Source organism: Hemitrygon akajei, chromosome 4 (assembly GCF_048418815.1).
Source record: "Hemitrygon akajei chromosome 4, sHemAka1.3, whole genome shotgun sequence".
NCBI lineage: Eukaryota > Metazoa > Chordata > Chondrichthyes > Myliobatiformes > Dasyatidae > Hemitrygon > Hemitrygon akajei.
The window spans coordinates 165,407,298-165,433,481 of NC_133127.1; the positions used below are offsets into that span (position 1 = coordinate 165,407,298).

A 26,184-nucleotide genomic window follows, 5' to 3' on the forward strand; every position below is an offset into this window, starting at 1 on the left:
CAATTTAAAATATAGGCTTGTGTTTAATCCCACTCAGCTAATGGGAATGCCATCATCATTATGTGCCATATTGTATGACGTGGGCAATCATAGTCTATGACCATGATTGTTCTTGGCAAAATTTCAAGAGAAATGGTTTGCCATTTCCTCCTTCTGAGTAGTATCTTTACAAGATGACACAAAGGTTGGGGGTGTTGTGGATAGTGTGGAGGGCTGTCAGAGGTTACAGCGGGACATTGATAGGATGCAAACCTGGGCTGAGAAGTGAAGTTCAACCCAGATAAGTGTGAAGTGGTTCATTTTGGTAGGTCAAATATGATAGCAGAATATAGCATTAATGGTAAGACTCTTGGCAGTGTGGAGGATCAGAGGGATCTTGTGGTCTGAGTCCATAGGACACTCAAAGCAGCTGCACAGGTTGACTCTGTGGTTAAGAAGGCATACGATGTATTGGCCTTCGTCAATCATGGGATTGAATTTAGGAACCGAGAGGAAATGTTGCAGCTACATAGGACCCTGGTCAGAACCCACTTGGAGTACTGTGCTCAGTTCTGGTCGCCTCACTACAGGAGGATGTGGAAACCATAGAAAAGGTGCAGAAGAGATTTACAAGGATGTTGCCAGGATTGGGGAGCATGCCTTATGAAACCAGGCAGAGTGAACTTAGCGTTTTCTCCTTACAGCAATGGAGGATGAGAGGTGACCTTATAGAGGTGTATAAGATGATGAGAGGCATTGATTATGTGAATAGTCAGGGTTTTTCTCAGGGTTGAAATGGCTGCCACAAGAGGGCACAGGTGCTGGGGAGTAGGTACAGAGGAGATGTCAGGGGTAAGTTTTTTATGCAGAGTGTGGTGAGTGCGTGAAATTGGCTGCCAGCAATGGTGGTGGAGGCGGATACAATAGGGTCTTTTAAGAGACTTTTAGATAGGTACATGGAGCTTAATAAAATAGATAGATAGACAGATAGATACTTTATTCATCCCCATGGAGAAATTCAACTTTTTTTCCAATGTCCCATACACTTGTTGTAGCAAAACTAATTACATACAATACTTAACTCAGTAAAAAAATATGATATGCATCTAAATCACTATCTCAAAAAGCATTAATAATAGCTTTTAAAAAGTTCTTAAGTCCTGGCGGTTGAATTGTAAAGCCTAATGGCATTGGGGAGTATTGACCTCTTCATCCTGTCTGAGGAGCATGATAGAGGACTATGGATAACCCTAGTAATTTCTAAGGTACGGACATGTTCGGCACAACTTTGTGGACCAAAGGGCCTGAATTGTGCTGTAGGTTTTCTATGTTTCTGAGACTGGTGATCCCAGCCATTATCAATTACTCTTCAAAGATTGTCTGCATGGTGTCAGTGGTCGCATAACCAGGACTTGTGATATACACCAGCTGCTCATACAACCATCCACCAACTGCTCCCAAGGCTTTACATGACCCTGATCCAGGGGGAGTTGGCGGGTGCTAAGCAGGTACTACTGTGTACCTTGTCCAAGGGTGCCCTGCAGGCTAGTGGAGGGAAGGAGCATCTTACACTTCCTTTGGTAGAGATGTATCTCACCCTGCCATCCTTCTTCTAATGGGAATATAGGAGATGAATTAAGTCACTATGGTGCTTACCACTTAATTTTCTGTACGTTCCATACAGCTCTTAATTTAACAATAGTTTGCAGAATTAACCAATGAGTTTTATAAAATGTTAGAAGCAGAGGTAGGAATAGATAAATCAGTATCAGTAAATACCTGCATCAAATCCCATTTCTCTATATTTCACAGTAAGTGTTACATACTGCTCCATGGCATACATTTCCATAACTCAGCTAATAATATGTTTATTGAACAGAATTTTTACCTAACATTCACACACCTTAATCACACTTCAGACATATACTACTTTTCCAAGCCTTATGAACCACACGCTGTTTTCAACCAGACATGTCATCCAAGCAGAATGAATGATGCCAAGGAATTGTGCTTGAGACCCTTTTATTGAAATTGATTCAAATTTGAATGTTATCCTTGTTTTGCTCCATGTGGGCATGGATTGCTTCATTACCTGAATCATGGGGATTCCGCTCTGTGTAATTTAGTGGTCTTCAAGTCTCAAAATGAATAAATCAGATCAGTTAGCTGTTCCACCAGATTTATATAGGTGATATTTGGTCTCAAACGTTAATACAAAACATATTTAGTCTCAAGGGGCAGTAAATAGAACAGTTACTGAAAAGAACTTACAGATGATGCTTCAAATGCCACAGTCATGCATTTTCAAATGCTTTCTTGGCATAAATAAAATGTGCCTTGGCAAATACAAGACTTGTATTGCAAAGTACAGTGTCACAAAGGAAATAAAATGCAGCTCTTTCAAATGATTTATTTAATGAAAACATATAGCTGTTTGGAGAATAAAATGCTTCTTGTCCTGTTCCAATTTTCTTGCACAGATAAACAGCACTTATATATTGGACAAAATGTTGCATGTGGTGCAAGCTAGAGATGAACAGTCAGCTGTCACCATCTTAATATTTTAATAAATTAGTGTGCGCTTGCCATGTGGAATATCTGTCAAAACTCACAGTTTGTTTTTTGGACAGAATCAGTTACATAAATTATTCAAACAATCCATTTTCAAAGCTTTTAACAATAAATTTGTTTTTTTTACCTTTAATTGAAAATGATAAGTTTATAGTTTTTACGTTTTTCATTTGTGCGGTGCTTGCACATTAGCTGATTACTAAATGATCCTTGCTATTAGTTCCAGTACTGCTTGGGTTACCATTCTCCTCCCAGATTAGGGAATGTGGAGGATCTGTTATCAGATTTCTGCATCTTTTTATTGCTGCAGGGTTACCAACATCCTACAAAGGCAGAATTGATCATAAAGTGTGAGGAAGGATTACTAATGTTTCATCTTCTTTCCACTAAAGGGGCATTCACACAGTGGGAATCCACAGATCAATGGGTCACCAGTGGTCTGCTGAGCATTCTGTGGTTGCGTGTCTATGTACATGTATGTAATCTACATTAAATAAACATTTCTGTGATTACCCTGACAGGCATCCACTCCCATACTGTCTCATGAAACTGATACTGGGCATTACGTTACCACTTTGCAAGAAAAGTCCAAAGGAGATCCAAAGAAGAAGAAGATCATCAAAGTAATTTAATTCATTTTGTTCCTGGATCGAGGAAATTCAGGCTGTGCTGCCTTCTGGTGTGCCTCCAACATTCGCCAGTGTCACTAGAGCAATCTAGGATATACCAATGGCCTGGCACATGGCAAAGCTAAATCAACACAGGGAAGCACAAGCACAGAAAATGCCTTCTTCATTTCTTGAATATGATTCCGAGCCTCAGAGCCTTAAGACAAAGTCCATTTCCTAGAAACAATTCCCGGTATTGTGAAGTTAGCTTGTCGATTACATCCATAAATCTGATCTGACAGAAAGGGTCAGATTGCTTTGAGTGGTAAAACAGAATTGCTGCAGAACGGGAGAGCTTTAGTTCAGTGAAACCCATCTGCTGGACAGGAGTGAGTAGTGCTGAGCTTTTTATTAATCTCTTTATTTATTAGTTCACAAGAAATGCACACAACTGGCAGCATTTATTGTCTATCACGATGAGCACTTGAACTGAGGAGGCAGTTAAATGCCAACCACATTAGTGAGCCTGGAGACATATATAAGCCAGAAAGGGTAGGTGCAAATTTTCTTTACCGAACAGCATTAGTGAACCAAATAACATTTTCAGGGAAGTCCACTGATTCAATTTTTACCAGCATAAACACTAGCTTTTCATTCCAGGCATTTAATGACCTGAATGTAAATGCAATATTTGCTTTGTGGAGTATCTGAGTTCAATCTGTAAGAGTGAGTTGGAGCTTGCTGTTGACTGCCATCCCTCTCCAACACTGGGCTATCTGTCTTTGACCTCTAGCACTGTTATCATGTGGCTCAAGATGAGCTTGATTTCTTCTTCCAGACGAAATGCTGAATTGTACAACTAAATCACTTTCTCTGTTTATATCAGAACTGGTTCGTTTTGCTGCAATATCCTTTGTAATATTAGGTCATGCATTAGCATGACCTGACATTCTGGGTACTTTCACAGCTTTTACATTCTTTCTCTCTAACTACACTCATTTCACACCCTTTAATTTCTTCATACACATTCTCTCTCTAAATGCATTATTAACTTATTAATCAGACAATGTTATCCACAACTTATATTGATGTCATCCATGGGCGTACTTTGTCCATTTGCTCTATTCTATCAATCTCTCCTCCAACCCCTCTTCAAATTAAAACCAATTGGTTTCTTCTCTGTCCTATTTCTGACTTGAAACATTAATTCTGTCTCTTTTTCCAAAGAGGCTGCCTGATCTGTTGAGTGATACTAGTATTTTCTATTTTAATTTCAAATTCATGACTTTGGATTATCGATGCCATTCTTTTATCATAGTCCAGTAACTTAACAGTACCATGGACTATATCCACATATGATCAATACTTACTCATTTGGAATTTATTGAAAACACTCCATTCAATTGGAAATATTTTATCCTCCTAAATTTTGCATTGTCGGCTGATAGAGTAATAGAGCCATTGAGCATGAGTGCAGAGAAACAGGCCTCTCAGTCCATCCATCTAATCCATGGCCAGCTATTGTTCTCCCTTGTTCCATTGATTTGCATCTGGACCATAGCCCTCCATATCTGCATCTGAAAAATATCCCTCTATACCCCTCCTTTCCATGTACCTATCCAAATTTCTCTTAAATAATGTAATGTAATAATGACATAATGTATTAAGTTTAATGTACAGTTTTCAGATGCTCTGGCCATGAACATCTTGCGTGCCACAGTTCCTGAGGGAGACACTGGATTGTGGGGAGAGGGAGAAAGAGGGAATGAGGGGGAGAGAGAGGTCCTTGTGTGAGTGGGTCAGTGATAGAGTGGGTTGTTGAGGCTTTGACTCATTGAGGCTTCAGCGAGGAGAGGCGTAAGCATAGGTATATTTTTCATTATTTATTCTTTCCTTTTTTTGCACATTTAGAGCTGTGGGGATGCCAGGTAGAATAGTGGAATGCTCCTCTTGAGGGATGTGGAAAGGCAGGCAGACCTCCAGTGTCCCTGATGACTACACCTGCAAGAAGTGCATCCACCTGCACTTCTAACAGACTGTGTTAAGGAGTTGGAGCTGGAGCTGGAGCTGGATGAACTCCATATCATTCAGGAGACTGAGGGGTTGCGAGAGACAGGACATACAGGGAGGTAGTTACCCCCAAAGTGCTGGACATAGGTAACTGGGTGACTGCCAGGATGGGGAAATGAGTTAGACAGTCAGTGCAAAGTACCCTTGTGGCTGTTCCCCTCAACAACAAGTATACCACTTTGGATATTGTTGGGGGGTGGGGGTTGCCCTAGCAGAGAAAAGCTACAGCAGTCAGGTCTCTGGTTTTGAAGTTCAGAAAGGAAGTGGAGTGAAGAGGTGAGTTGTAGTGAGAGGAGATTCATTGGATAGGGGATCAGACAGGAGGTTCTGTGGACAAGAAAGAGATTCCAAGATGGTATGTTGCTTCCCAGGTGTCAGGATCAGGGAAATCTCAGATCAAGTTCACAGCATTCTTAAATGGGAGAGTGAGCAGCAGCTAAAGGTTGTGGTACCATTGACATAGGTAGGAGGGGTGCAGAGGTCCTGCAAAATGAGTTCAGGGAGTTAGGTGCTAAGTTAAAGGACTGGACCTTCAAGGTTGTGACCCCAGGATTACTACCCATATCATGTGCTAGTGAGGCCAGGAAATAAGAATATCATATGTGGCTAAGGAGATGTTGCAGGAGGAAATCTTCAGATTTTTGGATCATTGGGCTCTCCTCCAGGGAAAGTAGGACCTGTACAGAAGAGATGGTTTACACCTCAACTGGAAGGAGACTAATATCCCAGTGGGAAAGTTTGCTTGTGCTGCATGGAGGGCGGGGGAGGGGGGGGGGGGGTTTAAAACTAGAGTCGTAGGGGGATGGGAACCAGAGAACCAGAATAGATAGTGGAGTGGTTGTGGAGAAAGATTTGTTAAGCCTACATACAAAGTCAAGAATCAAAAGGTTGTGCATGGTGGGACTAATGTTCCAAGCTGTGTATATATTTCAATGCAAGGAGTATTTTAGGAAAGGCAGTTGAGCTTAGGGCATGGATCAGCACGTGGAATTATGCCATTGAAGCCTAAGTGAGACTCAGTTGCATGAGCACAGTTCAATGTTCTGGGGTTCTGTTGTTTTAAAAGTGTTAGAGCATGAGGGATTAAAGTGGGAGGGCAGGCATTACTAGTCAGGGAAAATGTCACAGCAGTGCTCAGACAGGACAGACTGAAGAACTTGTCTAATCAGTCTCTATGGGTAGAACAGAAGAATAAGAAAGGTATGATCATGTTATTGGGATTATATTATAGACCAGTTAGTAGTCTGCGAGATTTAGAGAAACAAATTTGTGGAGTGATCACAGACTGTTGTACGAAACATGCGGTGATTTTAACTTTCCACATATTGACTGGGACACCCATACTGTGAAAGGACTGGATGGGAAAGAGTTTGTCAAACATATAACCATATAACCATATAACAATCACAGCACGGAAACAGGCCATTCCGGCCCTCCTAGTCCGTGCCGAACTCTTAATCTCACCTAGTCCCACCTACCCGCACTCAGCCCATAACCCTCCACTCCTTTCCTATCCATATACCTATCCAATTTTACCTTAAATGACACAACTGATCTGGCCTCTACTACTTCTACAGGAAGCTCATTCCACACAGCTATCACTCTCTGAGTAAAGAAATACCCCCTCGTGTTTCCCTTAAACTTTTGCCCCCTAACTCTCAAATCATGTCCTCTCGTTTGAATCTCCCCTACTCTCAATGGAAACAGCCTATTCACGTCAACTCTATCTATCCCTCTCAACATTTTAAATACCTCGATCAAATCCCCCCTCAACCTTCTACGCTCCAATGAATAGAGACCTAACTTGTTCAACCTTTCTCTGTAACTTAAGTGCTGAAACCCTGGTAACATCCTAGTAAATCGTCTCTGCACTCTCTCTAATTTATTGATATCTTTCCTATAATTCGGTGACCAGAACTGTACACAATATTCCAAATTTGGCCTTACCAATGCCTTGTACAATTTTAACATTACATCCCAACTTCTGTACTCAATGCTCTGATTTATAAAGGCCAGCGTTCCAAAAGCCTTCTTCACCACCCTATCTACATGAGACTCCACCTTCAGGGAACTATGCACTGTTATTCCTAGATCTCTCTGTTCCACTGCATTCCTCAATGCCCTACCATTTACCCTGTATGTTCTATTTGGATTATTCCTGCCAAAATGTAGAACCTCACACTTCTCAGCATTAAACTCCATCTGCCAACGTTCAGCCCATTCTTCTAACCGGCATAAATCTCCCTGCAAGCTTTGAAAACCCACCTCATTATCCACAACACCTCCTACCTTAGTATCATCAGCATACTTACTAATCCAATTTACCACCCCATCATCCAGATCATTTATGTATATTACAAACAACATTGGGCCCAAAACAGATCCCTGAGGCACCCCGCTAGTCACCGGCCTCCATCCCGATAAACAATTATCCACCACTACTCTCTGGCATCTCCCATCTAGCCACTGTTGAATCCATTTTATTACTCCAGCACTAATACCTAACGACTGAACCTTCTTAACTAACCTTCCATGTGGAACTTTGTCAAAGGCCTTGCTGAAGTCCATATAGACTACATCCACTGCCTTACCCTCGTCAACATTCCTCGTAACTACTTCAAAAAATTCAATAAGGTTTGTCAAACATGACCTTCCACGCACAAATCCATGCTGGCTACTCCTAATCAGATCCTGTCTATCCAGATAATTATAAATACTATCTCTAAGAATACTTTCCATTAATTTACCCACCACTGATGTCAAACTGACAGGTCTATAATTGCCAGGCTTACTTCTAGAACCCTTTTTAAACAATGGAACCACATGAGCAATACGCCAATCCTCCGGCACAATCCCTGTTTCTAATGACATCTGAAAGATCTCCGTCAGAGCTCCTGCTATCTCTACACAAACTTCCCTCAAGGTCCTGGGGAATATCCGGTCAGGACCCGGAGATTTATCCACTTTTAAATTTCTTAAAAGCGCCAGTACTTCCACCTCTTTAATTGTCATAGGTTCCATAACTTCCTTACTTGTTTCCCACACCTTACACCATTCGATATCCTTCTCCTTAGTGAATACCGAAGAGAAGAAATCGTTCAAAATCTCTCCCATCTCCCTCGGCTCCACACATAGCTGACCACCCTGATTCTCTAAGGGACCAATTTTATCCCTCACTATCCTCTTGCTTTTAATATAACTGTAGAAGCCTTTCGGATTTACTTCCACCTTATTTGCCAAACCAAACTCGTAACTTCTTTTAGCTTTTCTAATCTCTTTCTTAAGTTTCCTTTTACATTCTTTATATTCCTCGAGCAATTCCTTTACTCCATGCTGCCTATATCTATTGTAGACATCCCTCTTTTTTCGAACCAAGTTTCTAATATCCCTTGAAAACCATGGCGCTTTCAAACCTTTAATCTTTCCTTTCAACCGAACAGGAACATAAAGATTCTGTACCCTCATAATTTCACCCTTAAATGACCTCCATTTCTCTATTACATCCTTCCCATAAAACAACTTGACCCATTCCACTCTCTCTAAATCCCTGCGCATCTCCTCAAAGTTAGCCTTTCTCCAATCAAAAATCTCAACTCTAGGTCCAGTCCTGTCCTTCTCCATAATTATATTGAAGGTAATGCTATTGTGATCACTGGACCCGAAGTGCTCCCCAACACATACATCTGTCAGCTGACCTATCGCATTCCCTAACAGGAGATCCAACACTGCCCCATCTCTAGTCGGTACTTCTATGTATTGTTGCAAAAAGCTATCCTGCACACATTTCACAAACTCTAAACCATCCAGCCCTTTTACAGAATGAGCTTCCCAATCTATGTGTGGAAAATTAAAATCTCCCACAATCACCACCTTGTGTTTACTACAAATATCTGCTATCTCCTTACACATTTGCTCTTCCAACTCACGCTCCCCATTAGGTGGCCTATAATACACTCCTATCAGTGTTACTACACCTTTCCCATTCCTCAATTCCACCCAAATTGCCTCCCTAGAGGAGCTCTGTAATCTATCCTTCCAAAGCACCGCCATAAGATTTTCTCGGACAAGCAATGCAACACCTCCTCCTCTGGCCCCTCCTACTCTATCACACCTGAAGCAACTAAATCCAGGAATATTTAGTTGCCAATCACACCCTTCCTGCAACCATGTTTCACTAATAGCTACAACATCATAATTCCATGTATCAATCCACACTTTCAGGAAAGTAGTTTCTTTAATCAGTACATATAAGTCTCAACTAGAGACAGTGTGACATTAAATCTCCTATTAGTGAATGAAATAGGGCAGGTGACAAGTTTGTGTAGGGGAACACTTTGTATTGAGTCATCATAATATTATTAGTTTCAAGGTAATTATGGAAAAAGATATGTCTTATCTCCGGGCTGAGATTCTAAATTGGAGAAAGGCCAATTTTGTTGGTAACAGAAAAGATCTGGCAAATGTGGGTTGGGATAAATTGTTTTCTGGCAAAGGTGTACTTAGTAACTGGGAGGCCTTCAAAGGTGAAATGTTGAGAGTAGAGTTTATATTTTCCTCTCTGAATAAAAGGCAAGGATAACAGCTTATTGGAATCTTGTTTTTTGAGAGATATTGAGGCCCTGGTTAAGAAAAAGAAGGTCCATAGCAGCTATAGGCAGTTAGGAACGAATAAGGTAATTGAGGAGTATAAGAAATCGAAGAGAACACTTCAGAAGTATATCAGGAGGCTAAAAGAGGGCTCGAGGTTGCCTTAGCAGACAAGGTGAAGGAGAATCCCAAGGGCTTCTACAGGTACATTAAGAGCAAAAGGATAGCAAGGGTCAAAATTGGTCCTCTGGAAAGCAGAGTGGTAGTCTATGCATGGAGTTGAAAGAGATGGGGGAGATCTTAAATGGGTTTTTTGCATCTGTATTTACTAGGGAGACGGACACAGAGTCTATAGAAGTGACGCAAAGCAACAGCGAGGTGTTGGACTTTATACAGATTACAGACGGGGGAGGTGTTTGTTGTCTTGAGGCAAATAGATGGGTTGTTGGCCAGAAGAAACTGTAGTCTAATCAAGGACAGGGGAAGCAGACAAGCCAGTTGTCTTTGTTTCTCCCTTTTTGTGGACTTTAAACTGATTCTTGCTCTTGGATAATCTAATCAGAGCAACTGAATGTGGACACATGAAGCTTCAGGTAATGATCTGCTAAACCTGAGACCATTCTCAAACAAGTAGCCATTTGTTATGTAAAGGGTGTGGACTCTGAACTGATTCTTGACTCTGGGACAATCTAATCAGAGCAATTAATCTTGAGACCATTCTCAGAGGAGTAGCTACTTGTTATATAAAATGGCAGAGCTACCAAAGAAGCAATCTGTAACCTCGTTAGAAACTGTCTGGGTTGCCTCATTTAACTGGTTTGGACCAGTCAGAGTGTAAAGACACAAATACACAAGGCTGGGGTGGGCAGAGCCATGAAACAGTGTTGGGTGTAGCCCTGTACAATGACCAGTAAGAAGGTGACCCAGGTAGGTCAGGTGACCTTGAGCCAATGGGATGGAGATCCAATGGTTCAATTGATGAGGAACAGTATAAGACTCAGGAGTTCCAGATACGCAGGGGCAATAACTCTTCAACAGCCAGAGACCAACCATGGCGGATAAGAAAGACCCCGCGGATATGTGGAGATCAGGACCACAAGGAACGCCTGCCCAGCGTTAACCCCTTTCCTGGGTAATAACTTTTTTCTTCACTGACTGCTCATTGAGTGTCAGGGGTTCTAGTAGGGAGCACACAGGTAGATAAGAGTGTGAACCCACGTGATTTTTAGAAATAATAAAAGTTACTCGTCAGTAAATACAGATTCTGTACCTCACTGATCATTATTATAAGGGGGTGATTCTTGTAACAGGGTAAATCTCCAGACCTTCTCTCAAACCCTGTGGATGGTAGTGCAGAAATTGCAAGGGTCCTAGCAGAGATATTAAATATATCCTAAGCCTCGGGTGAGTTGCCAGAGGATCAGAGAACAGCTAAAGTTGTTCTGTTGTTTAATAAAGGCTCTAAGAATAAGATAGGAAATTATAAGCTGTTGAGCCTAACATCAGTAGTAGGAAAGATATTGGAAGACATTCTAAGGGACTGGATATATAAGTATTGAGATAGAAAGGGACTGATTAGGGATAGTCAACATTGCTTTGTATGTGGTAGGTTGTGTCTAACTGATCATAGAGCTTTCTGAGGAAGTTGTCCGGAAAGATGATGAAGGCAAGGCAGTTGATGTTGTCTACATGGACTTTAGCAAGGCCTTTGACAAGACCCTACATGGGAATTTGGTCAAGAAGGTACAGCCACTTGGCATTCAAGATGAGCTAGTAAATTGGATTAGGCATTGGCTTTGTGGGAGAAGCCAGAGAGTGGTAGTAGATGGTTGCTTCTCTGACTGGAGGCCTGTGACTAGTGGTGTGCCACAGGGATCAGTGCTGTTGTTTGTTATCAATAATCTGGATGATAATGTGGTAAACTAGATCAGCAGATTTGTGGATGACACCAAGATCTGGGGTGTAGTGGACAGCGAGAAAGACTATCAAAGCTTGAAGTGGGATCTGGACCAGCTGGAAAAATGGGCTGAAAAATGGCAGATGGAACTTAATGCAGACAAGTGTGAGGTGTCGCATTTTGGGAGGACCAACCACAGTAGGACTTACACAATGAGTGCTAGGACATTATAAAAAGCCTATCTCTGACATCTTCCCTAAAGTTTCGGCCAGTCAAGCAAGTAGATGTCCTTTGGTATTGGCCATTGTCAGCTCAGCCTACTTTATAATCTTATATACCTCTATCAAGCTGCTTCCCATAGCCCTTTGCTCCAAAGAAAAAAGCCCTAGCTTGCAACTGATAAGAAATCAAAGTGATGATGGCAACAATTAAGGGAGAGGTGAAGGACACATGGAACTGGATAGGAGAGAAGATATGAAAGATGAAACATATTGGTAGAAGGTGGAAGGAACCAGGGAAGGAAGGGAAAGAGGCAACATTCGGGGGAACCAAATGCAGAAACCAAGGTTGGAGGAGGTGCACATGAATCTTTGCCTCAACCAGAAGGCCTATTTAGGTCTCTGGGTGGTAGTGAGGGAGGAGGTGTAAAGAACAAGTATTCCAACTCTTGCAGTTGCAGGAAATTGTGCCAATGGTCATAGAGGAGAAGGTGGGGAAGGACAAGTGGATCAGGGTGTCACAGAGAGAGTGATCTCTTGGAGGATGAAGGGAAGTGGAAGAGAAGATGTAGTTAGTGGTGGGAAACATTTGCAGTGGCAGAAATTCTGAAGCTTGATGTGCTGGATGCAGAAGCTGGTAGGGTGAAAGATGAGGATGAGGGGAACTCCTCTGTCCTGTTTCAAGGGAATAGATATGAGAGCATAAGTCTGTGAAATGGAGGAAATTTGAGAGAAGGCTCCATCGACCACAGCAGAAGGGAAGTCATGTGTTCTTAAAAAGGAGAATTTTTCAGATGTTGTGGAATAGAAGGCCTCATCTTAAGAGCATTTGTGGTGGAGACAGAAACTGGTAGCCAAGGATGACATCCTTTCAAGACACAGGGTGGGTAGATGTGTAGTCTAGATAGTTGTGGGAGTCAGTGAAATGGAGATGGAGTAAAAAAGATCCAGCAAAGGGAGATAAATGTCAGAAAGGATCCAAATGAGTTTGAGAGCAGTACTGAAATTAGTAGCAAAGCTGATAAAATTGATGAGTTCTACATGGGCACAATCATTGAGGTAATGGAGAAGTTGTTGGGGAGTAGTACTGCAGAAGCTTTGGAAGAAGGATTGTTAAATATAGCCAACAAAATAACAGGCATACTTAGGAGCAATGTGAGTGCCCAAGGCTACACCTTTGATTTGTAGGAAGTGAGAGGTGTCAAATGAGAAATTATTAAGGGTAAGAATGGGTTTTACTAGGTGGGTAAGGGTATTGGTGGAAGGAAACTGGTTAGACCTTTTTTGCTAAAAGAAGCATCAAGGACATTACAACCTTTCTTATGGGGTTGGAGGTTTGTAGAGACTAGATATCTAGATATCTAATGTGAAAATGAGGTGTTGGAGGCCAGAACTTGTCAAAATGGTAAAGGGCATTTGAGGTGTTTGCATGTAGGTGGGAAGGGACTGGACAAGGGGAGATATGATAGTCTTGAGGTATGAAGAGATCAGTTCAGTATGAACATTGAATTATCTGATTTCAGTCAACCCTGACCTCTTGTGATCTCCCATCTCTCTGTCCTTCCAATCCACATCCATTCTTACCATTTTTGTTCCATTTCCCATACACACATCGCCCACTTTCATTCCTCCTCCCCTGCTGAATTCTTCCAGCAGTTTGCTTTTGGCTCCACTCAATTCATTTAATATTGTCCAGATCAGCTGAATTCACCCTATGGCAGAAATACAGAATATCTTGATATTATATAGATAAGATTATCTTCAATCAAGACATCCTGTACATTCTTATAGACGGTTTATAATTGGGCATTCACGCATGCTGTGCCGGATCTCCTTACAACATATTTCCACATCGAGAAAACATCAAGGACAAAACGGACAGGGTGGGTTAGAGCAGTCTTCTCATTTTTCCACATGCACTCCACCCATATAAACTTTACACCCAAAGGAAAATCCTTCTCATTTTTATAATACAGAAAATATTTAGCAGCCTAATGATAGATCCAAGCCAAATTACAACTTGATTTGGGATGGCTAAATGCTGTAAACACTGCGATGAGCTGGCAGCAGTGGACTGACTATTCAGAAATCTTGACTGCAGCAAATTTAAATTGGTGGAACCTAATTTCTATAATCTGAACTTCTTTTCTATCAATTTTGTTTCTACAATGGTCATATTTGTCCATGCAGCAATCTTGTAACTTTCCTTTGATAGGAATTTGGCCAAATGATTGAGGATTTCAAAGTTCAAAGTAAATTTATTATCAAAGCACATGTATGTCACTATATACAATGCTGAGATTCATTTTCTTGTGGGCATACTCAGTAAATCCAATAATTTTAATAGAATCAATAAAAGACTGCACCCAACAGGGCAGAAAACCAGTATGAAAAAGACTATAAATTGTGCAAATACAAAAGAAAAGAAATAATAATAATAAATAAATAAACATCAAGAACATGAGACAAAGAGTTCTTGAAAGTGAGTCCATAGGTTGTGGAAACAGTTCAGAGATGGGGCAAGTGAAGTTATGCCTCTGGTTCAACAGCCTGATGGTTGAGGGATAATAGCTTCCTGAGCCTGGTGGTGTGAGTCCTGAGGCTGCTGTAGCCTTCTTCATGATGACAGAGGTGAGAAGATAGCATGACCTGGATGATGAATGCTTCCCATGATAATACTCCATGTAGATGTGCTATACCAGTGTACAGGGTTTGAAATGCATTGTGAGATATATTCAAGAGGTACAGTAATTGGATTTGCATCAGATTTGTAATAATTTGGATATTGCATTGGATATAGACTATGGAGAGCGAAACGTATAATAGCAGGCTGTACACAGTGGGCTGATATAGAGTTAATGGGAGAAATGGCCTCCTTTCAAATAGTCATCATTCAGTAAGTTCAAGGCAGCAGAACCTTGGGTTTTTCCTTCTGGATGTCAGGAAACATTGAGGAGACTTGACCCAAAAACAGCAGCAGAGAGAATTTTGGCAGTAAACGACGCTTTACTAATAAACTGCAAAATGACAAGCCACGAGAGGCCATAAAACAAGAGAGAACAGATACTTACAAGGCAATAAGGTAACTGAAAGTAGGGGGCAACTGGTTGAATGGGTGAACAAGGGATTGTGGCTAAGAGCTGGGGTTAAATAGGCTGCAGATGATGAGTTGGAAACAAGTGGCAGGTGACTCCTGATAGCTGGGTGGAGATTGGGAGGTGCCTACCTGTGCAGACTTATGGGAAAACCCCTCTTATAACTGGCACCCAACAGCTCAGAAGGCTCCAGATGGATCCAGTGGAACTCTTCAATGGGTGATGGATCCAGGATGAAACATCACCTGGACCATACCCTTCCCAATCGACCAGGTACTGCACACATATCCCACGATGATGCCAATCCACCAACTGATGAACTGTGTACATTGGACCACCTTCCACCATCCTTCATTCCAGAGGTGCAGGCTTAGGTGGATTGAATGGTCAATGGACCATGGTGAGGCAGGACATGTGGAGAGTAGGTGAGATCCTGAGGGAGGCTGACATCTGGAGATGGTAAGTGACTGGGTTGATGTGATGCGATAAGAGCTTGTGGGAATCGGTGTGGAGAGGCAGCTCCCCAGTAGACTGCCAGACACAGTCACCAGGCCAGAGTAGTCTGGCTGGGTGACATGCCTCTGGCAGAGGAAGTGTGTAGATTGTGGGAAAGTTGGGTCCAGAGCAGATACTTCTTCCATGTGGAAGGGTTAAAGATGGCAAAGCATCGCAGAAACTTCTCTCTCCTGCCATCACGGACATTTACACTACACGCTGCATCTGCAAAGGAAACAGCATTATGAAGGACCCCATGCATCCCTCATACAATCTCTTCTCCCTCCTGCCATCTGGGAAAAGGCTCTGAAGCATTCGGGCTCTCACGACCAGACTATGTAACAGTTTCTTCCCCCAAGCTATCAGACTCCTCAATACCCGAAGCCTGGATTGACACCTTGCCCTACAGTCCTGTTTATTATTTATTGTAATGCCTGCACTGTTTTTTGTGCACTTTATGCAGTTCAATGTAGTCTGTAGTCTAGTGTAGCTTTCTCTGTGTTTTTTTTAATTACATAGTTCAGTCTAGTTTTTTGTACTCTGTCATGTAACACCATGGTCCTGAAAAACGTTGTCTCATTTTTACTATGCACTGTACCAGCAGTTATGGTCGAAATGACAATAAAAGTTGACTTGACTTGACTTGACATTTGCTGATTTGCTCTTTATGATTGACTGTTGGTACGCAGATGATAGCTAGAGGACATACTCACTGAGGTGCGGTGGAGGGAGCAGAAGGCTCGCCAGAAGCAGGAGACAAATTGTGGGCCCTGGTCCACCAGAATGTCCTGCGGGAAACCGTGGATGTAAACTACATGTTGGAGAAGCAGGTCAGCTATCTCTACGGCTGGAGGGCAATGATGTGGGCAGCCTTGGAGAACCGGTCCACCACTGTCATGATCACCGTGGTCCCATCAGAAGGTAGCAAACCTGTGATGAAATTCATAGCGATGTTGGACCATGGGTATCAGGATACTGTTTGGAGCTGCAGGACCCTGAGGGCCACTGGTTGGAGGAATTGCACTGGGCACATTGAGGGCAGGCAGCAAAGAACTGATGTGCATTTGCGATCATGAAGAGCCACCAGAACCAGTGCAGCAGAAAATCAGGCGTCCATCATGTGCCTGGATGGCTAGAGAGGGATGATGAGCGGGCCTACTGGAGTGCCTCAGATCGCATGGCTGCCAGCACATACACGTGCTTGTCAAGTGTGTTGGCCAGAGCAGCCTTGTGCTGTAGGGCCTGGTGGATCTGTTTCTCAAGATCCCCGTCAATTGGGGCAAGGATCTACAAGGACGGACCAATGTGTTCAGGGTTGATCTCCATTTCAGCTCGATTGAACTCTTGTGACAGAGCATCTGCCTTAGTGTTCTTACTGCCAGATTGGTAGGAGATAGTGAGGTTGAATTTCTCAAAAAAGAGGGCCCAGCAAGCCTCAAGTGGGTTTAGTTGGTGGGCCTATTGAATGGATATGAGATTCTGATGGTCAGTCCAGATCAGGAAGAGCTTGGTGTTTCCCATCAGCCAGTGACTCCATTCCTCCAAGGCCTACTTAAAGCTTGCTGTCTTCTACTCCATAATGGCATTGCGTAGAATTAAACTTGCTCAAGAAGAGACAAGCTTGTGTCTTCCCATCAGGTTTCACTGGGTGGGAATGGCTCCAGCACCCACGTCAGATGCATCCACTTCTAACTCAAAAGATCTGGAGCAGTTCAGATAGTGAAGAATGAGAGTAGCAGTGAAGCTCCTTGAAAGCATGGTCCATGGCAACAGACCAGGTGAATTAGGTGATTTGGTGAGGGAGATGAGAGGAGCAGTGATTTGGCTGTAGTTCCTGATGAAAGAGTGGTAGAAGATGAAGAACACTGTAGCAATCTGAGGGAGCTCAGCAGGCCATTCAACAACAGTGCACAATTTCTCTGGGTCCACAGTCATGCCTTGGGATGAAAAGACATAACCAGGAATTAAAAGCTTGGGTATAGAACTGGCATTTTTCTCCATAGGTACAATTTGCTGAAGACCTGGACCCTGGCAAATCTTTAGAATGCACTATCCATCAAGAGCGGTAATCAATGGTAATTTTGTTGACTCCATGGTAGTTGATGCAGGGACGAAGACCTCCAGCTTTCCTTTTTATAAAGAAGAGTCCTGCATTGGCTGGAGACTGGGATGGTCAAATGAGTATCTCAGAAACAGCTGATTTCCTAGGATGTTCATAGACAACAGTCTCTGGAGATTATAAAGAATGGTGCAAAAACACAAAAACATCCAGTGAGCAGCAGTTCTGTGAGCAAAAACATCTTGTTAATGACAGAAGTCAGAGGAGAACGGTCATGCTAGTTAAAGCTGACAGGGAGGCGACAGTAACTCACATAACCACACGTTACAACAGTGGTGTTGTATGTACAAAACGTTGAACCTTGATGTAGATGGATTGCAGCAGCTGAAGATCATGAACATACAGTTTAGTATGCACGGGAGGTACTAATAAAATGCCCACTGAATGTATCTGCAAACCAGGAAGGAAAGAAGTGTTTACTTATGGGCACAAGAGGTTAAGTCTTTGAAGGGATGACAAAATCAAAACCTAAAGTATGACCCACATAAACTCCTGGAGGAACTCAGATCAGACAGCAGCTATGGAAAGGAATAGAGTCGACATTTTGGGCCAGGAGCTTTCATCAGGACTCACAATCTAAATTAGGACTTTATCTCATACTAGATTTATGTATTATCATTTTGTGAAATACTTGTTACTTCTGATCATGAATAAATTGAATAAAAAGCAATACTCAATAGGTACACCCTTATCTGCTTACACAATAATAATGCCAGTGATAATAAACCTGATTCTGAATCTGATGACTCTGCCTTGGTGGAACCAATTGATCTTACTACATATTTCCTTACATTTTAATAACTTTTGAGATTTTCTCCTGGTACCGTCTTTGGATATCTAGGCATGTTTTCCTTTGTCAGAATTTAGCACTCAAAAGACATGCACATCAGCCCAAGAGTATAAGAAGTCAATGAACAGAGCTTGTGAGTAACACTCGGTTTCTTTAGTTGATATGTAGTGATATATAAACAAAACCAAAAATATTTTGAAGGAATGTAAGTTAGATTTTCCCAAATTCAGGGTGATTTTTTTTACACACTTATCTAACCCCAAGTTCTTCACTGGTACTGGCTACTTGCCATTTTCTTTTTTTTGTGGTGCTGACAGTACTCTAATATTCTGATGAAACCCCAAGTCTGCTCCTAGCTTCCTGTAAGACTGACTGCAGGAAAAGGATCAATTCATTGCTTTCCATCCCAAGAAAACAGTGGTAGAAGGGTCAGTTACCCAGACACATTTTATCTTTAGGTTGAATTTAAGGCATTCAACAATTGTACATAAAGCTAATCTATTACAACAACACATTGATGATAATAATATTTCAGTATTGGAAATCACAGCACTAAAAAACAATAAAATTAAAGGATGCATCACACAAATTTTAAGAAGTAGTAAACATAGAATTGAATCATTCAGGATAACTATTTTACGAATTGAGCCTATGCTATTTGGAAAATCAAATTGGTAATGGATCTCAAGAGACTGAGTTTGTTAAATGCCTATGGGGTGGATTTTTAGAGCATGTTGTTGAGCTTACTAGGAGATCAGTTATACTCGATTGGGTGTAATGTAATGAACTGGAGGTGATTAGTAAACTTGAGGTAGAAGAGCCCTTAGGAGCCAGTGATCACAATACTATTGAGTTCAACTTGAAATTTGATAGGGAGAGAGTAAAGTCTGATGTAGCAGTATTTCAATGGAGTAAAGGAAATTACAGTGATATGATCGAGGAGTTGGCCAGAGTAAATTGGAAAGAGATGTGGGCAGGGATGACAGAAGAGCAGCAATGGCTTGAGTTTCTGGGGAAAATGAGGAATGTGCAGGACAGATGTATTCCAAAAATGAAGAAATACTCAAATAGCAAAATAGTACAATCAAGGCTGACATGTTAAGTCAAAATGAATATAAAAACAAAAGAGAGAGCATACAACAAAGCAAAAAATTAGCAGGAAGATAGAGGATTGGGAATCTTTTAAAAACCTACAGAGAGCAACTAAAAGAATCATTAGAAGGGAAAAGATGAAAATGAAAGCAAGCTACCAAACATTCTCAAAATCGATAATTAAAGCTTTTACAAGAATGTAAAAAATAAAAGAGACGAGAGTGGACATAGGACCGCCAGAAAATGAGGCCGGAGAAATAATAATGGGGGACAAGAAGATGGCAGATGAACTAATGTATATTTTGCATCAGTCTTCACTGTGGAAGACACTAGCAGTGTGCCAGATATTGAAGGGTGCAATGGAAGAGGAGTGCAGTTACTATTATAAGAGAGAAAATGCTCAAAAAGCAGAAAGACCTAAAGGTACATAAGTTACCCGGACCAGATGAACTGCACCCTAGGGTTCTGAAAGAGGTATCATTAGATATTGTGGAGGCATTATCAATGATTGTTCAAAAATCATTGGACTCTGGCATGCTGCCAGAGGCCTGGAAAATTGCAAATATTACTCCACACTTTAAGAAAGGAGGAAGGCAGTAGAAAGAAAATTATAGACCAGTTAGTCTGACCTCAGTGGTTGGGAAGATGTTAGAATCAATTGTTAAGGATGTGGTTATGGAGTACTTGGTGACACAGGCCAAGATAGGACGAAGTCAGCATAGTTTCCTTAAGGGAAAATCTTGCCCGACTAACCTATTGCAGTTCTTTGAGGAGATTACAAGTAGGATAGATAAATGGGATGCAGTGGATGTTGTATATTTGGACTTTCAGAAAGCCTTTGACAAGACAGACAGACAGACAGACATACTTTATTGATCCCGAGGGAAATTGGGTTTAGTTACAGCCACACCAACCAAAAATAGTGAAGATATATAGCAATATAAAACCAAAAATAATTAAATAATAATAAGTTAATCATGCCAAGTGGAAATAAGTCAACCACCAGCCTATTGGCTCAGGGTGTCTGACACTCCGAGGGAGGAGTTGTAAAGTTTGATGGCCACAGGTAGGAATGACTTCCTATGACACTCAGTGTTACATCTCGGTGGAATGAGTCTCTGGCTGAATGTACTCCTGTGCCTAACCAGTACATTATGGAGTGGATGGGAGTCATTGTCCAAGATGGCATGCAACTTGGACAGCATCCTCTTTTCAGACACCAGCGTCAGAGAGTCCAGTTCCACCCCCACAACATCACTGGCCTTATGAATGAGTTTGTAGGTGCCACACATGAGGCTGCTTACAAAGTTAAGAGCCCATGGTATTACAGGAAAGTTACTAACATGGTTAGAGCACTGGCTGATTGGTAGGAGGCAATGAGTGGGAATAAAAGGATCCTTGTCTGGTTGGCTGCCAGTAACTAGTGATGTTCTGCAGGGGTCAATGTTGGGACCACTTCTTTTTATGCTGTATATAAATGACTTAGATGATGGAATAGATGGCTTTATTGCCAAGTTTGCAGATGATGTGAAGATTGGTGGAGGGGCAGGTAGTATTGAGGAAACAGGTAGGCTGCAGAAGGACTTAGACAGATGAGAAGACCGGGCAAGAAAGTGGCAAATGAAATACAATGTTGGAAGATGCACTTTGGTAGTAGAAGTAAATATATAGACCAATTTCTAAATGGGGGAAAATCCAAAAACCTGAGATGCAAAGGGACTTGAGTCCTTGTGCAGAACACCCTAAAGGTTAACTTGCAGGTTGAGTCAGTGGTGAAGAAGGCAAATGAAAAATTCATATTCATTTCAAGAGATCTAGAATACAAGAGCAGGGATATGATGCTAAGGCTTTTAGGGCACTGGTAAGGCCTCATCTTGAGTATTGTGAAAAGTTTGGGCTCCTCATCTAAGAAAAGATATGCTAGCATTGGAGAGGGTCCAGAGGTGGTTCACAAGGATAATTCTGGGAATTAAAGGGTTATCATACGAGGAACATTTGATGGCTCTGGGTCTGTATTCACTGAAATTCAGAAGGATGAGAGGGATCACATTGAAACCTTTCGAATGTTGAAAGGCCTAGACACAGTAGATGTGGAAAGGATGTTGCCAATGGTAGGGGAGCCCAGAACATGAGGACATAGCCTCAGGATAGAGGGGCATCCATTTAAAACAGAGATGTGGAGAAATTCCTTTAGCCAGAGGGTGGTGAGTTTGTGGCATTTGTTACCACAGGCAGCTGTGGAGGTCGGGTCATTGGGTGTACTTAAGGCAGAGATTGATAGGTTCTTGATTGGACACTGCATCGATGGTTACGGGGAGAAGGCTGGGAAATTACATTGAGTAGGGGTAAAAAGGATCAGGCATGATTGACTGGTGGAGCAGACTCAATGGGCCAAATGACCTCATTCTGCTCTTGTATCATATGGTCTTATCAAATTGAGGCTATGGTAACAATTCAATGAGCTTGATGTTTAATCTCATTTGTACTAAGTCTGTCTGCTTCCTGCTTGGTAATAATGCAAACTTTTTTTATTGCTATTGTTATGATACCAGCCCCCTCCTTTGTGAGAATTGCAAGAGCCCTAGTGAAAGGGGGGTCAATGACCCGAGAGAGAGAGAGCAAGAGAGAGAGAGAGACAGGCCGAATGGACACAGGAAATGGAAAGACAGCGACGTGCTGGATACCGCATTCCACTGGGACAAAAGCTGGCGACTGTGGCATTGTTCTCAGGAGACACCTGGGAACTGCAGACGTGCCAACTCGCAGGGACATTGTAAAGCCCTCGGGCAAAGTGGACTGGTTGAGAGAGATTGCATCACCTGCAACCTGATTGACACCTGAGATCCCGTGAGGCAGTATAAAGAAGGGTCTGAAAGAGGACGACCCTCAGACGCACCAAGGAGACACCAAGAAGCACGATAACGCTTCCCGTGGGAACGGGAAGCCATTTTGAAGTAAGCCACGTGCGTTAAATTCCGAATGCGGGGTTTGTGGCTGGAACCAACGGAAGATCGCTTTTAACTAACAACGGGGAAGATCGCTCCCCTGATTCCATGGATGTTTTGGGCAAGTTTTTCCGTTTATCTCTCTCTCTCTCCAACACGTGAAACCAAAAAGGGAAAAGCCTGCAGACTTCAGAGTGACTCTTTATATTTCCAATTGGACTCAGTATTATACCCTAGACAACGAAAGAGCTTATTTCTGAGTGATTATTAATGTACCTGCGTTTTAGATTGAGTATTGACGCATGTTATCTGAATGTTTGTATTAACCTTAATTTTTGTGCCCCTTTATTAATAAAACTTTTGAAAATAGTACCATTGGACTTCAACTGACATATCTATCTTTGCTGGTAAGTGAAACCAGTTACTGGTTTCATAACACTATGCAAACTAAAAACAATGCTTGGCTTGAAAGGCAAGACCAATAATATATATGCGTAAATTATTGCACGTGAAGTTAATAAACTTATGCACTTATAATTTTCACTCACAGCTGTGTTAAACTTTACATTACTTAAAAAGATGTTTTCAATATTGATGATGGATTAATTCATTAGATCATTAACCTTTATCGTGCGATGAGATTGTATTTGTTTAAAAGTAGCTGTTTGTGGTCATCTTTTGCAACAAACCAGCAGTTGAGAGCAATATAGCAACAGGCAAAATCACTGCTGCTGTGAGCAAGCTCAATGATTCTCAGGGCAACTTATTTATGGCACTGAACACCTGCTATATATCCTTAATGTTGATCAATGTGAGCACTTCAGCAAACAGCATCAGACAACAATGTCATGAACTTGCATGTTCTGAGTCCATTTATCTTAAAAAGATCTTATTTCAATAAGGAAGAAAAAGTATGTCAGGAAAATGCAATTGAGCCAATGAAGAGATCATAAGGTACACCTTTAACTTAGCCTTTACCCTGTAATTCAAACCTGTCCTGAGTTAAAATGAGTCAGCATTATCAACTCAGCAGTGATTGAGTGAATTAGAGAGCTTTGCTGTATGTAGTATGATACTAATTAGGCTCACTGAACAGATTTATTATTATTAAGGAATTTATTGATGCTGCTCATTAAAGTATGCATATTATTTATGATCAATAAGCTGTATGGATAAAGTCAGGAAGGGAGAGAAGTGGCACGTTAATGTTGCAGGAAGTGTTTTTTTTCAAAATCTGCAGTTTTGTTTTTAAAGTACATTCTGCCTGGGATTTTTCTCTGTTATCCTTTTATTCATCTCAGTATACTTGAAGTCAGTTGAATAGGAGAGACAAGAAGAGTGCAATCATTACTTACTGGCTGCTGGTGGCAACGTCTCTTGATGGCAGGAGGACCAACAGGGGAGGGACTAACAATAAGAGCATCCTCAATGTCCAGGTTCAGCTGGTCAAGCTTCTTCATCAGCAAAGTCATGGAGTCTCTCGAATGGAAGACATCTTCGTTAGACTCTGCCTGAAACAAGCATCAATTGCAGAATCATAAAGTCAGTGCCTCTGTAGCCACACAAGTAAAATATACAAAATGTCTTGTTTTTCTGCTGGAAACAGAAGGGTGCTTCCAGGTCTATACTATTTTATTCACTGTATTTGAACTGTTGAATGGTTATTCTTACATTCATCCTTGAGATATTGCTAGCACGTATCTCCGTATCCCTAATGTCCTTGAAATGCTACTGGTGAGTGTGTACTTCAGCTGCCGCAGTCCTGTGCTAAATGATCTCAGGATTCTGACCGAGTCATGGTGAAGAGTGCATGATATGCAATTATATTGAAAGCATGGGTTTGAAATAACTGCAGGGAGATGACAGGTTGCATACAGTAATAATATTTTGTCTGGCCAACAGTAACATGAGTCTACGTGAAACAAAAGAATAAGTCAGCTGCCACATATACACTGATAATACATGGCCTACGTGTCCGCCTGTTTTCCTTTCCCCTCTGCTAGTTGCATGCTATCAGCTGCTTAAGTGACAACCAGTCTCGGATAAACCCCAGCTTTCTGTAGTTCAATTCCATCATATATATGACAAGGAAGGAAGTCCTTTGGTCCATCAACTTCATACCAGCTCTCAGAAAAGCAAACCAGTTAATTCCTTTCCTCATTGACTTATTTCCCTGCAGCCTGCAACTTACTCTCTCACACATGAACATCAATTCCCCCTTTTAATACTTCAGAATATTTGGACTTAAATAATTATCAGGACCTGTTTGGGAAAGTCTATTACTTATTCCCCTCCATAGATGATGCCTGACTTGCTGAGTTCTTCCAGCATTTTATATGATTTGCTCATGATTCAGAGCATCTGCAGAATCTCCTGTGTTTATAATCTAGCAACCCCGCCTTGTCTATATGAGTCCAGTCCCAAGCAAAAAGTTTAATCTTGATCGTCTCCGAAATTATCCAAATATAGGAGCAGAATTAGGCCATTTGGCCCATCAAGTCTGCTCCGCCATTTCATCATGGCTGTTCCAATTTTTCTCTTAGTCCCAATCTTCTGCCTTCTCCCCATATCCCTTCATGCCCTGACCAATTAAGTATCTATCAACCTCTGCTCTGACTTGGCCTCTACCACTGCCTGTGGCAAAGAATTCTACAGATTCACCACTCTCTGGCTAAAGGAATTCCTCCTCATCCCTGTGATAGAGGCTGCTCCTCTGTTCTGAGGCTGTGTCCCCTGGTCTTAGACTCTCCCACCACAGGAAATATCCTTTCCACACCCACTCCATCAAGGCCGTTCACCATTCAGAAGGTTTCAATTTGGTCACCCCTCATTCTTCTGAATTGTAGTGAATACAGGGCAGAGCCATCAAACACTCTTCATATGACAAGCCATTCAATCCTGGAATCATTTTCATTAACCTTCTTTGAACCCTCTCCAGTTTCAGCACATTCTTTCAAAGATAAGTGGCCCAAAACTGGTAGGGTGGTAGGTGAGGACCCTATCCCTGGTAGAGTGGCGGGTGGATGGGGTAAGAGCTGACGTGTTTGAAATGGAAGAGATACAGATGAGGGCAGCGTTGATGGTGAAGGAAGGGAAGCCCTTTTCTTTGAAGAAGGATGACATCTTCTTCATTCTGGAATGAAAAGCCTCATCCTGAGAGCAAATGCAGCAGAGATGGAGGAATTGAGAGAAGGTGATTGCATTTTTACAAGTAACAGGGTGGGGAGAGGCATAGTCCAGGTCGCTGTGAGAGTCAATGGTTTTATAATAGACATCAGTAAATAAGCTGTCTCCAGAGACAGAGAGATCGATAAAGGAGAGGGAGGTGCCAGAAATGGACCAGGTAAACTTGAGGGCAGTGTGGAAGCTGGAGACAAAGTGGATGACATCGACGAGTTCCACATAGGTGCAGGAAGCAGCACCAAAGCAGTCATCAATGTAGCGTAGGAAAAGTGGGGGATAGCCACTAGTGTAGGCTTGGAACATAAACTGTTCCATGTAGCCGACAAAAAGGCAGGTATAGCTGGGACCCATGCAAGTGCCCATAGCTGCACTTTTTGTTTGAAGGAAAAGAAAGGAGCCAAAGGAGAAATTATTAAGAGTGAGGACGAGTTCCACCAGCTGGAGAAGAGTGGTGGCGAAGGAGAACTGGTTGAGTCTGGTGTCCAGAAAGAAACAGACATTTGAGGCCTTCCTGGTGGGGGATAGAGGTGTATAG

The 26,184-nt window shown here is 41.9% G+C and overlaps 1 protein-coding gene across 4 annotated transcripts in view; it reads right to left on the bottom strand.

The window, feature by feature from the left end:
* Window positions 1–26,184, bottom strand: part of stard13b (StAR related lipid transfer domain containing 13b) — a 426,906-nt gene that overhangs the window by 287,242 nt on the left and 113,480 nt on the right. For all 4 annotated transcript variants that reach the window (XM_073043870.1, XM_073043873.1, XM_073043872.1 and 1 more), the window contains one exon: window positions 23,822–23,977. In XM_073043870.1, coding sequence (XP_072899971.1) covers window positions 23,822–23,977 — 156 coding nt within the window. The remainder of the gene's footprint in view (window positions 1–23,821; window positions 23,978–26,184) is intronic.